The 13,039-nt window shown below is 39.0% G+C and overlaps 1 protein-coding gene across 1 annotated transcript in view; it reads left to right on the top strand.

The window, feature by feature from the left end:
* PLEKHA7 (pleckstrin homology domain containing A7) overlaps positions 1–13,039 on the top strand; it is a 167,629-nt gene that overhangs the window by 102,812 nt on the left and 51,778 nt on the right. Inside the window, 5 exon segments of the mRNA XM_068400085.1 lie at positions 430–541; positions 7,919–8,023; positions 9,806–9,829; positions 9,831–9,879; positions 11,062–11,162. Of these exon segments, the coding sequence (XP_068256186.1) occupies positions 430–541; positions 7,919–8,023; positions 9,806–9,829; positions 9,831–9,879; positions 11,062–11,162 (391 nt within the window).

Genomic DNA, 13,039 nt, shown 5'->3' with positions numbered 1-13,039 from the left:
TTGATTTGAAATAAGAAGCCTGTTAACTGCAAAGTGCTGACTCCTGTGCTTCCCTCCCCAGTTCTGGCTCTTCCACATGTTTGCAGCTAAGCCTCTAAATTGGGCACAGTTTAGTTCTCTGCATTAGCCTTATCTTCTGTGAGTGCTCTTTGTTAGATCTTGATCTCTGCTGGATTTGCAGACAATTTGGCAGGTTTCTTCCTCCTGATACACTGGCAAATACCAATAATCAGATGTCACTGGCATCATCTGCTTGAGAAATATTTGAAATCAAAATAATGGGGATGGTGCGAAGGAAGTTGCAGATGCATGGGAAATGTTTGACTAGCCTGTCATTCATTTGCTCACTGTGAATCTTAAACATAAAAAGGCAAAGCTGACTGCTAGAAACAATGTGTTTTAGAGTATCTGTTTTTGTTTGTTTTCTAGACAGAATTCATCTATGTCCAAGCAACAAATAAACCAAAGACCTTCAAGCATGGTCAGTGAAACGTCCACTGCAGTAACTACATCTGCTGTTGATACAAAACCTGGCTCTAAGGTAAAGGAAAAATGCTGTTGTTTCAGCTTGATGATTAGAACTTCACTCGCTTTTTATCCAATACTCTTTTAATGCTGATTTTAGTAGGGCCATGGGTTTAGTCTAGAAGTCTAATAACTTACCTCAAAGAAGAGGTAATACCTTCTATGTAAGCGCAAACCTCTTTACAGCATACTGCTGTATACCCACGTGACAGTGTTGAATGATAATTCAAAAGATAGTGATTATTGTGACATGTAAAGTTTGAGAGGCTTCTTAAGAATGGAAGTAAGTATCTGTAATACTAGTATTCCAGCAAGTCTTTTGATAGTCCAGAGTATATGGCAAAAAGTGCTGGAGTATACCAGGAACTGTAAGTTGCAGTTCTTACTTTTCCACGAAACCTTACTGCTGTTCCTCCTCTTCGTAACAGCTTAGATCCTTTTCTGTTATCACAGTAGTGCACAAACAGTAGTGCACAAACAGTAGTGCAGACAGTAAGTTCACATACGGATTGTTTAATAATAGAAAAATCCATTACTTGGCATTGACAAAGGGCTTGTGTTTATTATTGCATAGAATATAACAAAATGCTGTACTTGAAGTGTCACCAACTATTTTAATGCTTCTTTGACCTTACAGTAAATTACAGTACAGTGAGAATGGGAGGGGGCTGGATAAAAAGAAGCAAGAAAATACTGGAAGAATTAGCAGAGATAAGAGAGATTTCTTAACTTTGCCTGCAGTTTTTAAACTTCTCAGGTTTTTCTTTAAATGCAAAAGTGTGAAGCCTGTTAAGTAATTGAGTTGAAGAAAGGACTTTGCCAAATTGGTTGCAAAGATATTTTTGTTCAGTTGGAGTCACTTAAAATCTCTTTGTAATGTTTTGAATTTCTTGGGTGGATACTGGGGAAGATGAAAACAATTTCATGAAAAGCTGTAAAAAAAACAAACGTAAAAATGATTATTTTTTTAAATCCAAAGCATATAGATTATTGGACCAACACAAAGATTGTCATGTGTCAAATATCAAGAATACATTTATCTTCAAAGTGCTAGATGAAGTTATCACTGAAAACAGTAAACTTGGTAGGTTAGCTGAATTACTTGATACATTTCTTTCTTCTAACAGTTGAACTTACCAAAGTATGTGGGCATTTGTGTTTACTGTATTTATTTTCCTTATTCTGATTTCTTTTTAAGCCAGCATTAGAGGGAGAAGGCTCATTTTTTCACTCTTATAACCGGCAAACTTAATGGGGACCTGATACTCTGCTTTGAGCTGGGGATTTCTCCAGTGACACGGTTGGCTTTAACTTACCCAGGGTCACAATTCTGCCAAAAAGTGTATGTCCTCTGTCACCTGTTCCTTATGCTTCCATTTGTCACGTGTTTGCACTGACCTAATATCAAGCTTTGTAAAACAAAAATGGTGACTGAATACAACTTAAAGGGCCACTCATATGCTAGAGGCAAGTTCACTGGAGATGTCAGAACTGCACAGCTAAAGGTGAGGGTAATGCCATCCAGAGGGACCTTGACAGGCTTGAGAGGTGGGCCGTGTGAACCACATGAAGTTCAACAAGGCCAAGTGCAAGGTCCTGCACATGGGTCAGGGCAATCCCAAGCACAAATACAGGCTGGGTGGAGAATGGATTGAGAGCAGCCCTGAGGCGAAGGACTTGGGGATGATGCTTGATGAGAAGCTCAATATGAGCCGGCAGTGTGCGCTCGCAGCCCAGAAAGCCGATTGCATCCTGGGCCACATCAAAAGAAGCGTGACCGGCAGGTCGAGGGAGGTGATTCTGCCCCTCTACTCCACTCTTGTGAGACCCCACCTGGAGTGCTGCAGGTTCAGCTCCGGGGCACCCAGAAAAAGAAGGACATGGACCTGTTGGAGCGAGCCCAGAAGTCCAGAGGAGGGCCACGAAGATAATCAGAGGGCTGGAGCACCTCTCCTATGAAGAGAGGCTGAGAGAGTTGGGGTTGTTCAGCCTGGAGAAGAGAAGGCTCCGGAGAGACCTAGCAGCCTTCCAGTATCTGAAGGGACTTTGTACAAGGGCATGTAGGGATAGGATGAGGAGTAACGGTTTTAAACTGAAAGAGGGTAGATTAGGTTAGATACTAGGAAGAAATTCTTGACTGTGATGGTGGTGAGACACTGGAAGAGGTTGCCGAGAGAAGGTGTGGATGCCCCCTCCCTGGCAGTGTTTAAGGCCAGGTTGGATGGTGCTTTGGGCAACCTGTTCTAGTGGAAAGGTGTCCTTGCCCATGGCAGGAGGGTTGGAACTAGATGATCTTTAAGGTCCCTTCCAACCCAAACCATTCTATCATTCTAATGCTTTTTCCATCACAGCTTGGAGAATATCAAGAAACACCTCCCAAAACTTCAGCTGGTCTGGTTTTGGTCTCTGCTGCTGTTTTGTTTGCAGTCCAGTATAAGTGTGGCCACACATGCTTCTGGCAGGCTCTCAAGTGTGGCATTGTTTTAAAACTTCTGAATAGAGCTCTCATAGAGGGCTTGCCTGTACTTTTCCTCTCCACCAAGTTTGTTTATATAAGATCTATCCTGCTGCGGGCCTGCAATAAATACTTTGCTGGAGTTTTGATTAAGACAGAGAACCAATGTCTGTCTTATATATGCTTTGTTTCATCGTTGCATGTGTTTCCAGGCTTGGAATCACTCCTCTTGTTCTGTAGACTCAGAAGATCTGTTGAATTCCTTCACAGCCTAACACAAAAGTAATTCAAGTGAACTAGCAATGAGAACAAAGGCTGTAAAGTGAGTAAGCTGTGTCCTCCATTTTGAGGTTGACTTTTGGCACGTTGAGAGTAGATTTAAAGATCCTTTAATCTATTTCTAAATGTTTTCTTCCATGAGTTTGATAATGATTATTTCAAAGAGTGAGTTCCCACACGTAGACTTGATACACAACCATGAAGCCAGAGACCTGTTCTGTTTGTTGTGGCAAAGGTCTAACTACCCATAGCTAATTATTATCTTTTATGAAATGCTTTCATAGTTTTGTCCTGCAAATGCCATCACAAGACTGTGTAGGTATAGTGTTGGAATCCTGCCAAATTCAAACTGATTTTTGTATAGAGCTATGCATGGTGAAGTAGTACCAACTTGGAAAGTGCAGGAACAGGTACATGGCTTTCTGCTTGATTCTTCTGCAGAAAGTTGACAGCTAAGAATCGCTACATTTGGGGTGGAGGGGGAAGGTAAGCTGCCAACTGTACAGCAGTTTTGTCATTCTCGGTTCAAGATGAAAGAGGTGAAGACTTCTGGCTTGCTTGTTGCAGTGTTCAAGTCTGAACTTGGATTGAATAAAACTTCTGAAATAAAAGGTAATTGCTTGGAAAGAGAATTTCACATGTTCTGTCCAACAGTGTCAGTTGCACAGTGTACGACAAGAGGAGCGTGTTGGAAAGAAGAAAAAGAAAGAAACGCAAAATGAGGCTTATACTTACCAAAATGTTGTCACATTTCATTGATGTGCATATAAATATGTAAGGCTTCATTTTATAAGACACCTGAGGTGGGCAGTTTTGCAGAAATGCATGTAGATTCTTGGGTTGGACCCTGCCGTTTTGACACTGGCTCTGTCTGAATAAGTCATCTGAAGACTTTAGACCAATGCAGTCTACCCTTCCTTTTGAAGGGTAGTTGAGAGAATAAAAAGCAAAAGGGCATGCTGATAAGCCACAATTGTTCTCTGTCTCAAAGATCTGCTTGTTCATAGCCAATTCAATTACGTTATTAACCATATTAAAAGCCATTTATATTGATTACAAATGGAGGATATGGAGGAATAAAGATCTGTTTCAGTTTGAGAGTCAGGTTCATTTGGAATTTAGTCTGTTAAAGCATCTGATGGTGTGAGTGGAAGCTTGTAACTGTTACTGTGCTGCACAGTACTTTGGCCAAGTCGAAAGCCTAAAGGACAGTAGTGTAATACGTTTATTACTGTCTACGTTTTGAGAGTGTGTTTTGGATGGATTCTGCGCAAGAGAGGTAATTGAATTGTTGATGAGACTGACAGTTGCTGGTATTTTTCCAAGATGAACTGGTGAGGATTACAAGAAGTAAATAAAGAATGGGTCTAGCAGTTGAGAGAAACAGGAGATGGTGACAGGTATGCGATGGTGCCAGCTCTGTGGGGCTGTCTGGAGCTGGAGTGTAGAACACGGGGTTTAGTTCAGGGCAACTGTAGGTCAGTGCTCAATATTAAGAGCAGGAATTTCTCAGAGTTTCAGTTTTTCCTATCTGAAAAATAAGGATTTTGTCTAATTTTCTTAGAGATTATGAAAGGATTCATGAATTCATTTGTTAGTAAAACATTGAGATTTTTTGAGTGGGAGAGTTTATGACGTAGAGTTAAACACGTGGGCTTTTTTTTTTTTTTAATTCCCATGTGTTCTTTTATGTGTATATCTATGCATATTTTTACCAAGATACATTGTTCCTTTTTGCTGTTCAGGAAATCTGTTCCAAATGAATGGCTGTTTACATTTTTTTTGACTGTCCAGTTTTAGAAAAAAAAATTACATTTTATAATTAACAACTTAATTAGCTAGAGGCTACTGTAAGGAAGAAGATGATGCAGTGATGAAAAGGGATTTGAAAATTTTGGCTCTTGACATTTTGGTTTTTTTTTTTTTGCAAAAACTTACGAGTCATTCACAAACAAGCCAGCAAAACAAATGTAGTGAAGTCAAAAGCAACTTCTTTGTCTTCAGTGACACAGGCAGCTGCTCTGACCTGCATTTTTCAACACACGACAATGATATCAGAATATTTTAAGTTAGGAAAAGACTACTGCAGTACAGACAAATAGTTTTAAAAATATACCTTTTCTTTTAAACTGTCTTTTTATTCTAGCCAGTGGAAGCGAGGTGTGACATTCAGTATCTGTTACACTTTGTTTTATTCCATAGCAGAATAAAGCACCATAAAATGATTTTTTTGTTTCTATTATGGGTGTTGTATAGAATAAACAGCCTTAGTAAAACTTTTGCCCTTTCCATGTAACAGAAAGTGTTTGGATGTTTGACCAAGTCCAAGGATGACTTTCCTACATTGTGGTCTGCCTTTTTTTAAAATTAAATAAGGTCAGAGAATCAAAGTGCTTGATCACTGACAGGAAATCCAATGAAAAAATCAGATTTAAACCCTATTGTAAAGCTAGATCAGCTATACTTTAACTGTTCCTCAGTTCACCCACCCTTACTAGGATAAATATGAGAAAGAAAAATTAGGAAACTAAATTCTGTTGTATGTTTTGTAAATTGATATCTGTTCAGGTGCAAAGCATAGATTTTTGACTTTCAGAGCCTTAAACAGTTTGGGCCTCATTATTTTTCATCACTCTTGTAATGTAGCTGTTGCATCTAACATTTGACAACAGTTTTTTAAAATCTTGACTGAATTGATTGCTTCTCATTTTTCTTAAAAGAAAATACGTATGGCTTGGCATCATGATCATACGATCATCCAGAGCTTGGCGGTCCTCATCATACGTCTTTGTGTGTTTGTTTAAAGTGATATTTGGACACCGGTTCACAAGTTATCTTTTGAAATATTTTCAATAGCAAACACAAAATGCCTGACATCTTATTTCTTCCTTCGTTTAGTCTCAGATTTGCTGCTTGTAGGTCTGTGAGTGAGTACCGAGATTTTGTGGTCGTAATTGACCCGCTGTGTTTGCACAGTGCTCTGCAGTCTGTTAGCTGAGTGCCTTAGGACAGGTATGTCAGAGAAACGGGCTGGGAGATCTTGGTGACACCATCCTCACCTGGCTTTTACTGTGAACTGGTTATTACCAGCTGAATGGCAGCTCTGTCTGCTCAGGAACCTGTTGCTGTTTACAACCTGGCCTGTTAGGTTTGTGCTAGCCCTAGGCAGCTGGGCTGGGCAGGTGACCTCCCGTGCTGCCCTGGGCCACGAGTGAATCTTGTGCAGACTCTCACTGAGGCGTCAGGTGAGGTGTCACTCCTAGGGAAAAGCCCATACTTGCCATTCTTCCTGTCCCCTAAGCGTCAGGGTGTTTCACAGAAATGACCGTGACATGCAGCTCCCCTGACTTCTCAGCAGAGCTGAAAGCAGTATGGTAAACAGACCCCTGGGAAACTAAGTAGTAAAATCTCTTTGATATTGTCTTACAAGTGTTAAACCTACATTGCTGTTTTATATGCTGTAGCACCAAAGAAAAAGTGATTTTTTTTTTTTTTTCTTAACGATCATTGCTATTATCTTAATCCTGCATTAAGATGTGTGCTTATGTCTACTGAAATGCGTGAAATTTAGTGCAGGTTTGTAAAGCTTGACCTCAAAATTAACAGAATCCATTTAATGTTAACATATATTGTTAGAATATTTTATTATTATATATGCTGTCTTCTAGTCCAGATATTGCCTGACTGGCAGAAGGAGTACACTGAGATATTTTTATGATATCGTCCCTAGAGTATGACAAATGTGCTCGTTTCCAGAGCCACTGTTTGTCTGCAGCTGACAGAGCATCAGTACCCTGGCCGCTGAGAGGAGAGGTTCAAACAAAGGAGACATTGTAGGAAGGAGACAAAGAGTGAATCTGGACAGCTCTTTCCTTGGAGAAGTCAGGAGCAACTGTAAGGGTGGTTTGTGCATCTCAGGTTCCTAAAGCAATTGCAGTAGCAAACTGTGCTGAGAATGGAAAAGAACAGGCAGATAATTCATCCAGAGATTCTTGCTGTCTTTTTTCACAGACTGATAGGCTTTTCTTGTTTGTTTTTGAAATAGTTTTGCTCATGTGAGTCAAAACTGAGGTTGCAGTAAAACATAAACCATTACCTAGACCTTGTGGTTTCCACTTACTGCCGCCTAGGTCTCTTCCTTAGCACTGTCACTCTGTGTCTTCTCCTTTTGTTTGCAGTGTCAAAGTCCAAGCATTTTATTAAGCTATCAATGTTGTTTGAATTTAAACAGGAAAGGAAAAAAAAAACCCCAAACAATGAACAACAAGAGTGGGATTCATGCACGCAAAGTCTTCTGCATGTAAGAGGACTTGGTACCATGTTTGCAGAGAGAGACTTGCATGCAGCTCTTGTACTGCACTCAAAAAACTTCCCACGCACACTAAAACTTCAGCAGTTCTGCTTTTCAGACTTCAGTCACCAGTGCTGCTGCTCTTCACCTGGGATTGGCAGACTATCCTGGCACTGATGTGTTGATGAAAGTGGGAGATTGACTTTGCTATGTTGTAAATATCGTTGTCTATTTACTTGCCCTTGAAAATGCTGTAAGTACCTTGTTACTGTGTAATGAAGTATGAATTACTGCAGTGAGGTTATTTGTAATATGAAGTGAGTCTCAGTACAGTTTAAAAACCACTGCTACATTATACTTCTTTACAGGTTGTGAAGACTGGAAACAAAGTTCATAGCTTTGGAAAGAGGGAACAAGCTATCAGGAGGAATCCCAATGTTCCTGTTATAGTAAGAGGCTGGCTACACAAGCAGGTATGCCTGTAAATCATCTCTTTCTGTTCATATACTTCACATACAATCATCAAGTAAAAGTAAGTGCCTTCCAAGTATACTGGAAACACAGAAGCTCAAATGTTGGTGATGCAGGGGCATTGCTGGGTACTCCTACAAGCTTCGCTACTAAGGGGCTTGTGCTCAGCAAGTGTGGAAAACGAGTTTACGTACAGATTTGATTCAGAAGTGGAACAATGATAAACGGACATTGCCATCATGGTTAAATGTTGAAACTCGAACTTTGTTGTCTAAATCTGGTTATTTTACCTGTTCTATCCTGCTGGCTTCTGCTGCTATACTGATCTCAGTCTCCCTCAGAATGCACTGCTAAACCTGAGGTTTGCTGTGAAGGCCTATTCCATCTGCTTGCTTATGCCCGTTATACACTGATCAAAGGCCTTAATTCCAAACTCGTACGCCTTTTGTTCTCCAGAAGCAGGAGGGAAAAAATGAAGGGAGACAGGGACCTGTTCACCACACATTGCTGTCACCAAGACCAGTGTCCAAGCAAAGACTGGATTATAGGATTTCATCCAATGAACAGAATTTTATGGCTACTCCATCTTGAACTCTTAAACTGACAGACGCACATCCTTGAGTGCAGAAAGTAAATGAAGCTGTTTGTTCTATGAGAATACTTCCCTGCTTCTAATTTGGCAGTCAGCATCCATCAGATTGTCACCAGAGATCTAGCAGCTAGGTTTAGGGATGAGTAGGAGAAGGCTGAAATCTAAGGCTTACAATTATGATTCCGCATATACAGGAAAGTGAAATTGCTGACAGCCATCTGCTTCCTCCTGCATGGAGAGCTGTATTCCACTATCAACTTTATTGACATCCACTACCCAAGCCCATTAGTTTTCAGGGCAGAATCAGAAGTGAGGCACAGTATGTGTCAACAGCATTGTAGCATGAAAAGGAAAGGGAAGAAAGTCCTTGCATACTTAATATGACTGCAGAAAGAAGGAAAATAGAATATACAACATGTCTCTAGCTATTTTCTTCTGTCCCCCTTTTCCTCTACTGCAAGCACTTAAAGCCTGAAGATGCTTCTATGCTGCTGGTCTCATCAAAGCCTACCTCAGCTGAATAAGTTGTTACTTGCTTAGGGTTACAGTCTAGCAATTTTACAAGCTTCTAAAATAATTTCAATGTAAATATTACTCTTTTTGACAAGGTGAATATATTTTATATATATAGAGAGAGATGTCTACAGGCATATTATATTATACTTCATTAAAATTTGCACATTATGCACCCTGTTTTATTTCCTAATGAATATTTGATTAAATTACATTTAGGCAATGAGTAACATATGGGAGATTGACTGTAGAATTATAGAAGATCATTGTCTGAAATGTGAGGTCAACTTCACAGCTGTGAGGTGATTTTCATCTTGGTCTACAGGCAATCCTTTGTTGGAGTTGTGTGCCATCTAGATGCGTACTTTGTTTCCTTATGCAGGATAAATCTGTCTATATATATGCATCAGTGTGTGATAAGGTAATCTGAATGCTGTTTGGGATGTGAGTTAATTACTTAATGAAAATAGCAGTTTGAATATTCTACCCTGATTATAGCTGGATGTTTTTGCCTCTTGTCTTTCTTAGTACTAATATTTTGCTAAATATAAACCACTTGTTTTTGCAATTAATACTGTGTTTAGGTGAACTTCTGGTAACTACTCAGTGGTACAGCGTTGTATGATTAAGCTGTTAACTTTCCTTAATGAAACAGTGTATCGCATTTCTTGCATTTCAGGATAGCTCTGGCATGCGATTATGGAAAAAGGCGATGGTTTGTGCTTGCTGATTATTGTTTGTTTTACTACAAAGGTGAGTAGATACTAGCTCTTTTGAGTTAGTCTGTAACAGTTCACCTGTTCACATTGCAAGCATAAACTAATTGAACTCTTCAGATATAGTTAGGTATGCTGAGAAGATGCATAGTGAAACAATTACTTATCCGTATATCTTCAATGCGCAGCAAATTGCAGGCCAGAGTTGGGGAACAAGGGAGTGCTCTACGATCCTTTGTCATGTGACTTATATTTGATATATGCCAAGGTTACATTGCAAACCATTTGGCAGGAATACCAGTGTAAGATTTATATCCCATCTCTGGTCTGCATTGTGTTACCTACTTGCTTGCACTTGGACAGCTGATTTTTTTGAGAATGCACTATGGCCAGGTCAGGACGTTGATTCGGCTTTAATTCCAAGGGACGATGTAAGAGTGAGAACTTCTGAGTCCAGTATTTCTACCAAAAAAGGTTAGATGGGATCTTAGCCTGAGCTACGGGTAATGATATTGCGTAAGGTTATTTTGAAGTTTTGAATATTGTGTAGTGTGTTAAAATTTTTGGAAAGCATTGCAGAATTTGAAACTTGAATTAATATTTCTAGGGGCTGCATTTCTGCTGCTGATCACTTTAGAGCCAGCAGTAACAGAGGTTTCCTAATTATAGCAATTAGCCTAGATGTAGAATGCTAAATGGAAGGTCCGTCATGTTATGCAGCGTGTCAGAGTTCATTTGTCTCAGCAAACTTTCTTCTCAAAGCATGTTCTTCTGTCTGAACCTAAAAAATCAACCCCCCCCCCCCCCCCCAAAAAAAACCTGATCTTTTTCAAAAAATTCAGTCTTGTTTCTTTAAAAATAAAACTTTTTTCCATGTGTTATTGTGTGTTGAGTCATAAGAAAATTCATGTCAGAAGGCACTAATGTGTCTAATCTAACCGCCTGGTGAAAGCAGGGTCAGGAAGAGTCAGCCCAGGTTGCTCAGGGCTTAATCCAGTCAGGCACTGAAAACCTCCAAGGATGGAGATGGCACAAGCTCCCTGGTCGGCCTGTTCTGCTGCTGCTGTGTCCTCATGAGGAAAATTCTTTTCCTTATATCCAGCGTGAACTGCTCTTCTTTCTACTTAATGCCTGTTGTCTGTGTGTCCATAAAGGAGAATGTATTGTTACCCCCACTGAAATGTGCAGTGAATTAGATTCTATTTTTTTTATTCAACAGACAGCAGAGAAGAATCGGTTTTGGGTAGCATACCATTGCCTAGTTACGTGATATCTCCAGTTGGACCTGAAGATCGCATAAATCGCAAATTTTCTTTTAAGGTACAGTTACAAAGCTTATTAGCTAATCATATTTTAAAATGTTTATTTGCATTAGAAAAGATGCTGTTGTAAACAGAAACATCATCTGCTTTCCTATTTTATTTATTATTTTTAAAAGCAGACAGGTTTATTGACTGCCTGTTCAAATGTGACATAGCACTTTTTTGTTGCTTATGAATTGGCATTTGTACATCTGTTACTGTGTCTTTAGAGCTTAATAATGTGTCTTTGAGTAAAGAACTTGTTTCTATAATCAGAAATCAGTATTGATAAGTTGTTCCAGTACTGTTTACAAATTGAAAGAAAAGTTATTTTTTTCTTTATAGAGTACTTAATCTCATAGTGGACTGATGGTCTTTTGGTTTTGTTGTGTTCTTTTTTAGATAAAATAATTAGCTCAGTTCATGCAGTTAGAAAATGACAACACTGTAGCTTTTGATGTGTAATTTCCTCATTTCAAGGGGAAAAGGAGAAAAAAATTATTCTTTTTTTGGGGGTGAGCAATAGTCATCCTAAGTGACAGGGAGTTTTTAAAGAAAAGTTACTTGTTTGATATAGTTTGAGGTTGGGTTTGTGTTTATTCTTCTTTTTAAAAAAAATTAGTTGTGTAATTTACAGTTTTATTCTTTGTTATAAAAACCTACAAAAAAGAAATAAAACATACATTCCTTCTTGACAGTGGAGAAACCTGACTCCAATTGATTGTATGAGCTGCAGCACTAAGGCAGTGTTTAGAAACTTCAGTGTATGTTGCAGATTTCAATTCTGCTACTTGGAGCAGAACCTGTTTTTCTGTCAAGCAAATGAGCTATGTACTTAAAAAAAAATTAGAAATCAGGTTTTGCTCAGATATACTTTAGGAGATCTAGAAGGAAACTGTTTAAATCCTTTCTGTGCTGAAATTACAAAGAACTTGTGCTCAGCTTTGACTTTCTCTTACATTTTGATTGTTGGGGTGTTTTAAAATTGTCGACTACCTTTTGTTTCTTTGGGTTCTATTTTCAAGTGGATAATGGTTTGAAATTTATTAAACAAATATTGACTTGGGAAATGTGTTTAAAAAAAGACCCAGTGCACTTTGTGGAAATGTTTATTGTACTTTTTCAAATGCATAGAACATGAGATAGCAGGTCAAGCTACAAAGGAACCTTTGTTTAAGAAAAACATTCTACTCCAATATTGAGTGTAATTCATCAAGCCCTCCTCTTCTAGAGCGTTTTCCTAGGAAGAAGCTCATAGTGAAAGAGGGGGACCCAATGTACTTCCAGGCTTCTACTTCTCTTGAATAACTGTTAGTGCAGGCTGGGCAAGGAGAGAAAGTTGCTATAGTATCTAGTTGCTTTAGAGTTTAAAAAAAAAAAAAAATCTGCTTTTTATTTTTATTGAAAGGATGTTTGTAAACGTTAATTGAATGTATATTAGGCTTATTAACCACTTTAACACTATCAGTGATAAGGGGGAAAAAAAGCCCTTTTACACATATGCACACACGCGCGTGCAGTTTCCAAGCAGTATGTTCTATAGGCAAGTGCTCAAGTCACCACTGCCAAGTTGTGCCTATCCTTTCCTGCGGAGTAGAGTCCATGGTTATGATCATGGTTAAATGTTTTCAGAAGCAATTGCAGAGTTCCCCTTTTCCCTTTAGGATGTCGTACCTATATGAGCTCTACCAAGTCTTTAATCTGAGTCTTTTTCTGAAAACCAGCATGAGCCAGTAACCTGAGACTTTCAACATAGAGTCATTGCTAAAAAGTTGATATAGAAGTAGGGAGTTGATAGCAAAAGAAATCTAGATAAAAAATCCACAACATACATTTAATTTATTAATTTGTTGGGCCAACCTTAGCTCTGCTTTAGGTGTTCAGTGATTGACTGCA

The sequence above is a fragment of the Nyctibius grandis genome, chromosome 4, assembly GCF_013368605.1.
Source record: "Nyctibius grandis isolate bNycGra1 chromosome 4, bNycGra1.pri, whole genome shotgun sequence".
NCBI lineage: Eukaryota > Metazoa > Chordata > Aves > Nyctibiiformes > Nyctibiidae > Nyctibius > Nyctibius grandis.
Note: the sequence above shows the minus strand (reverse complement) of the source record. Positions and strands in the feature narration are given on the sequence as shown.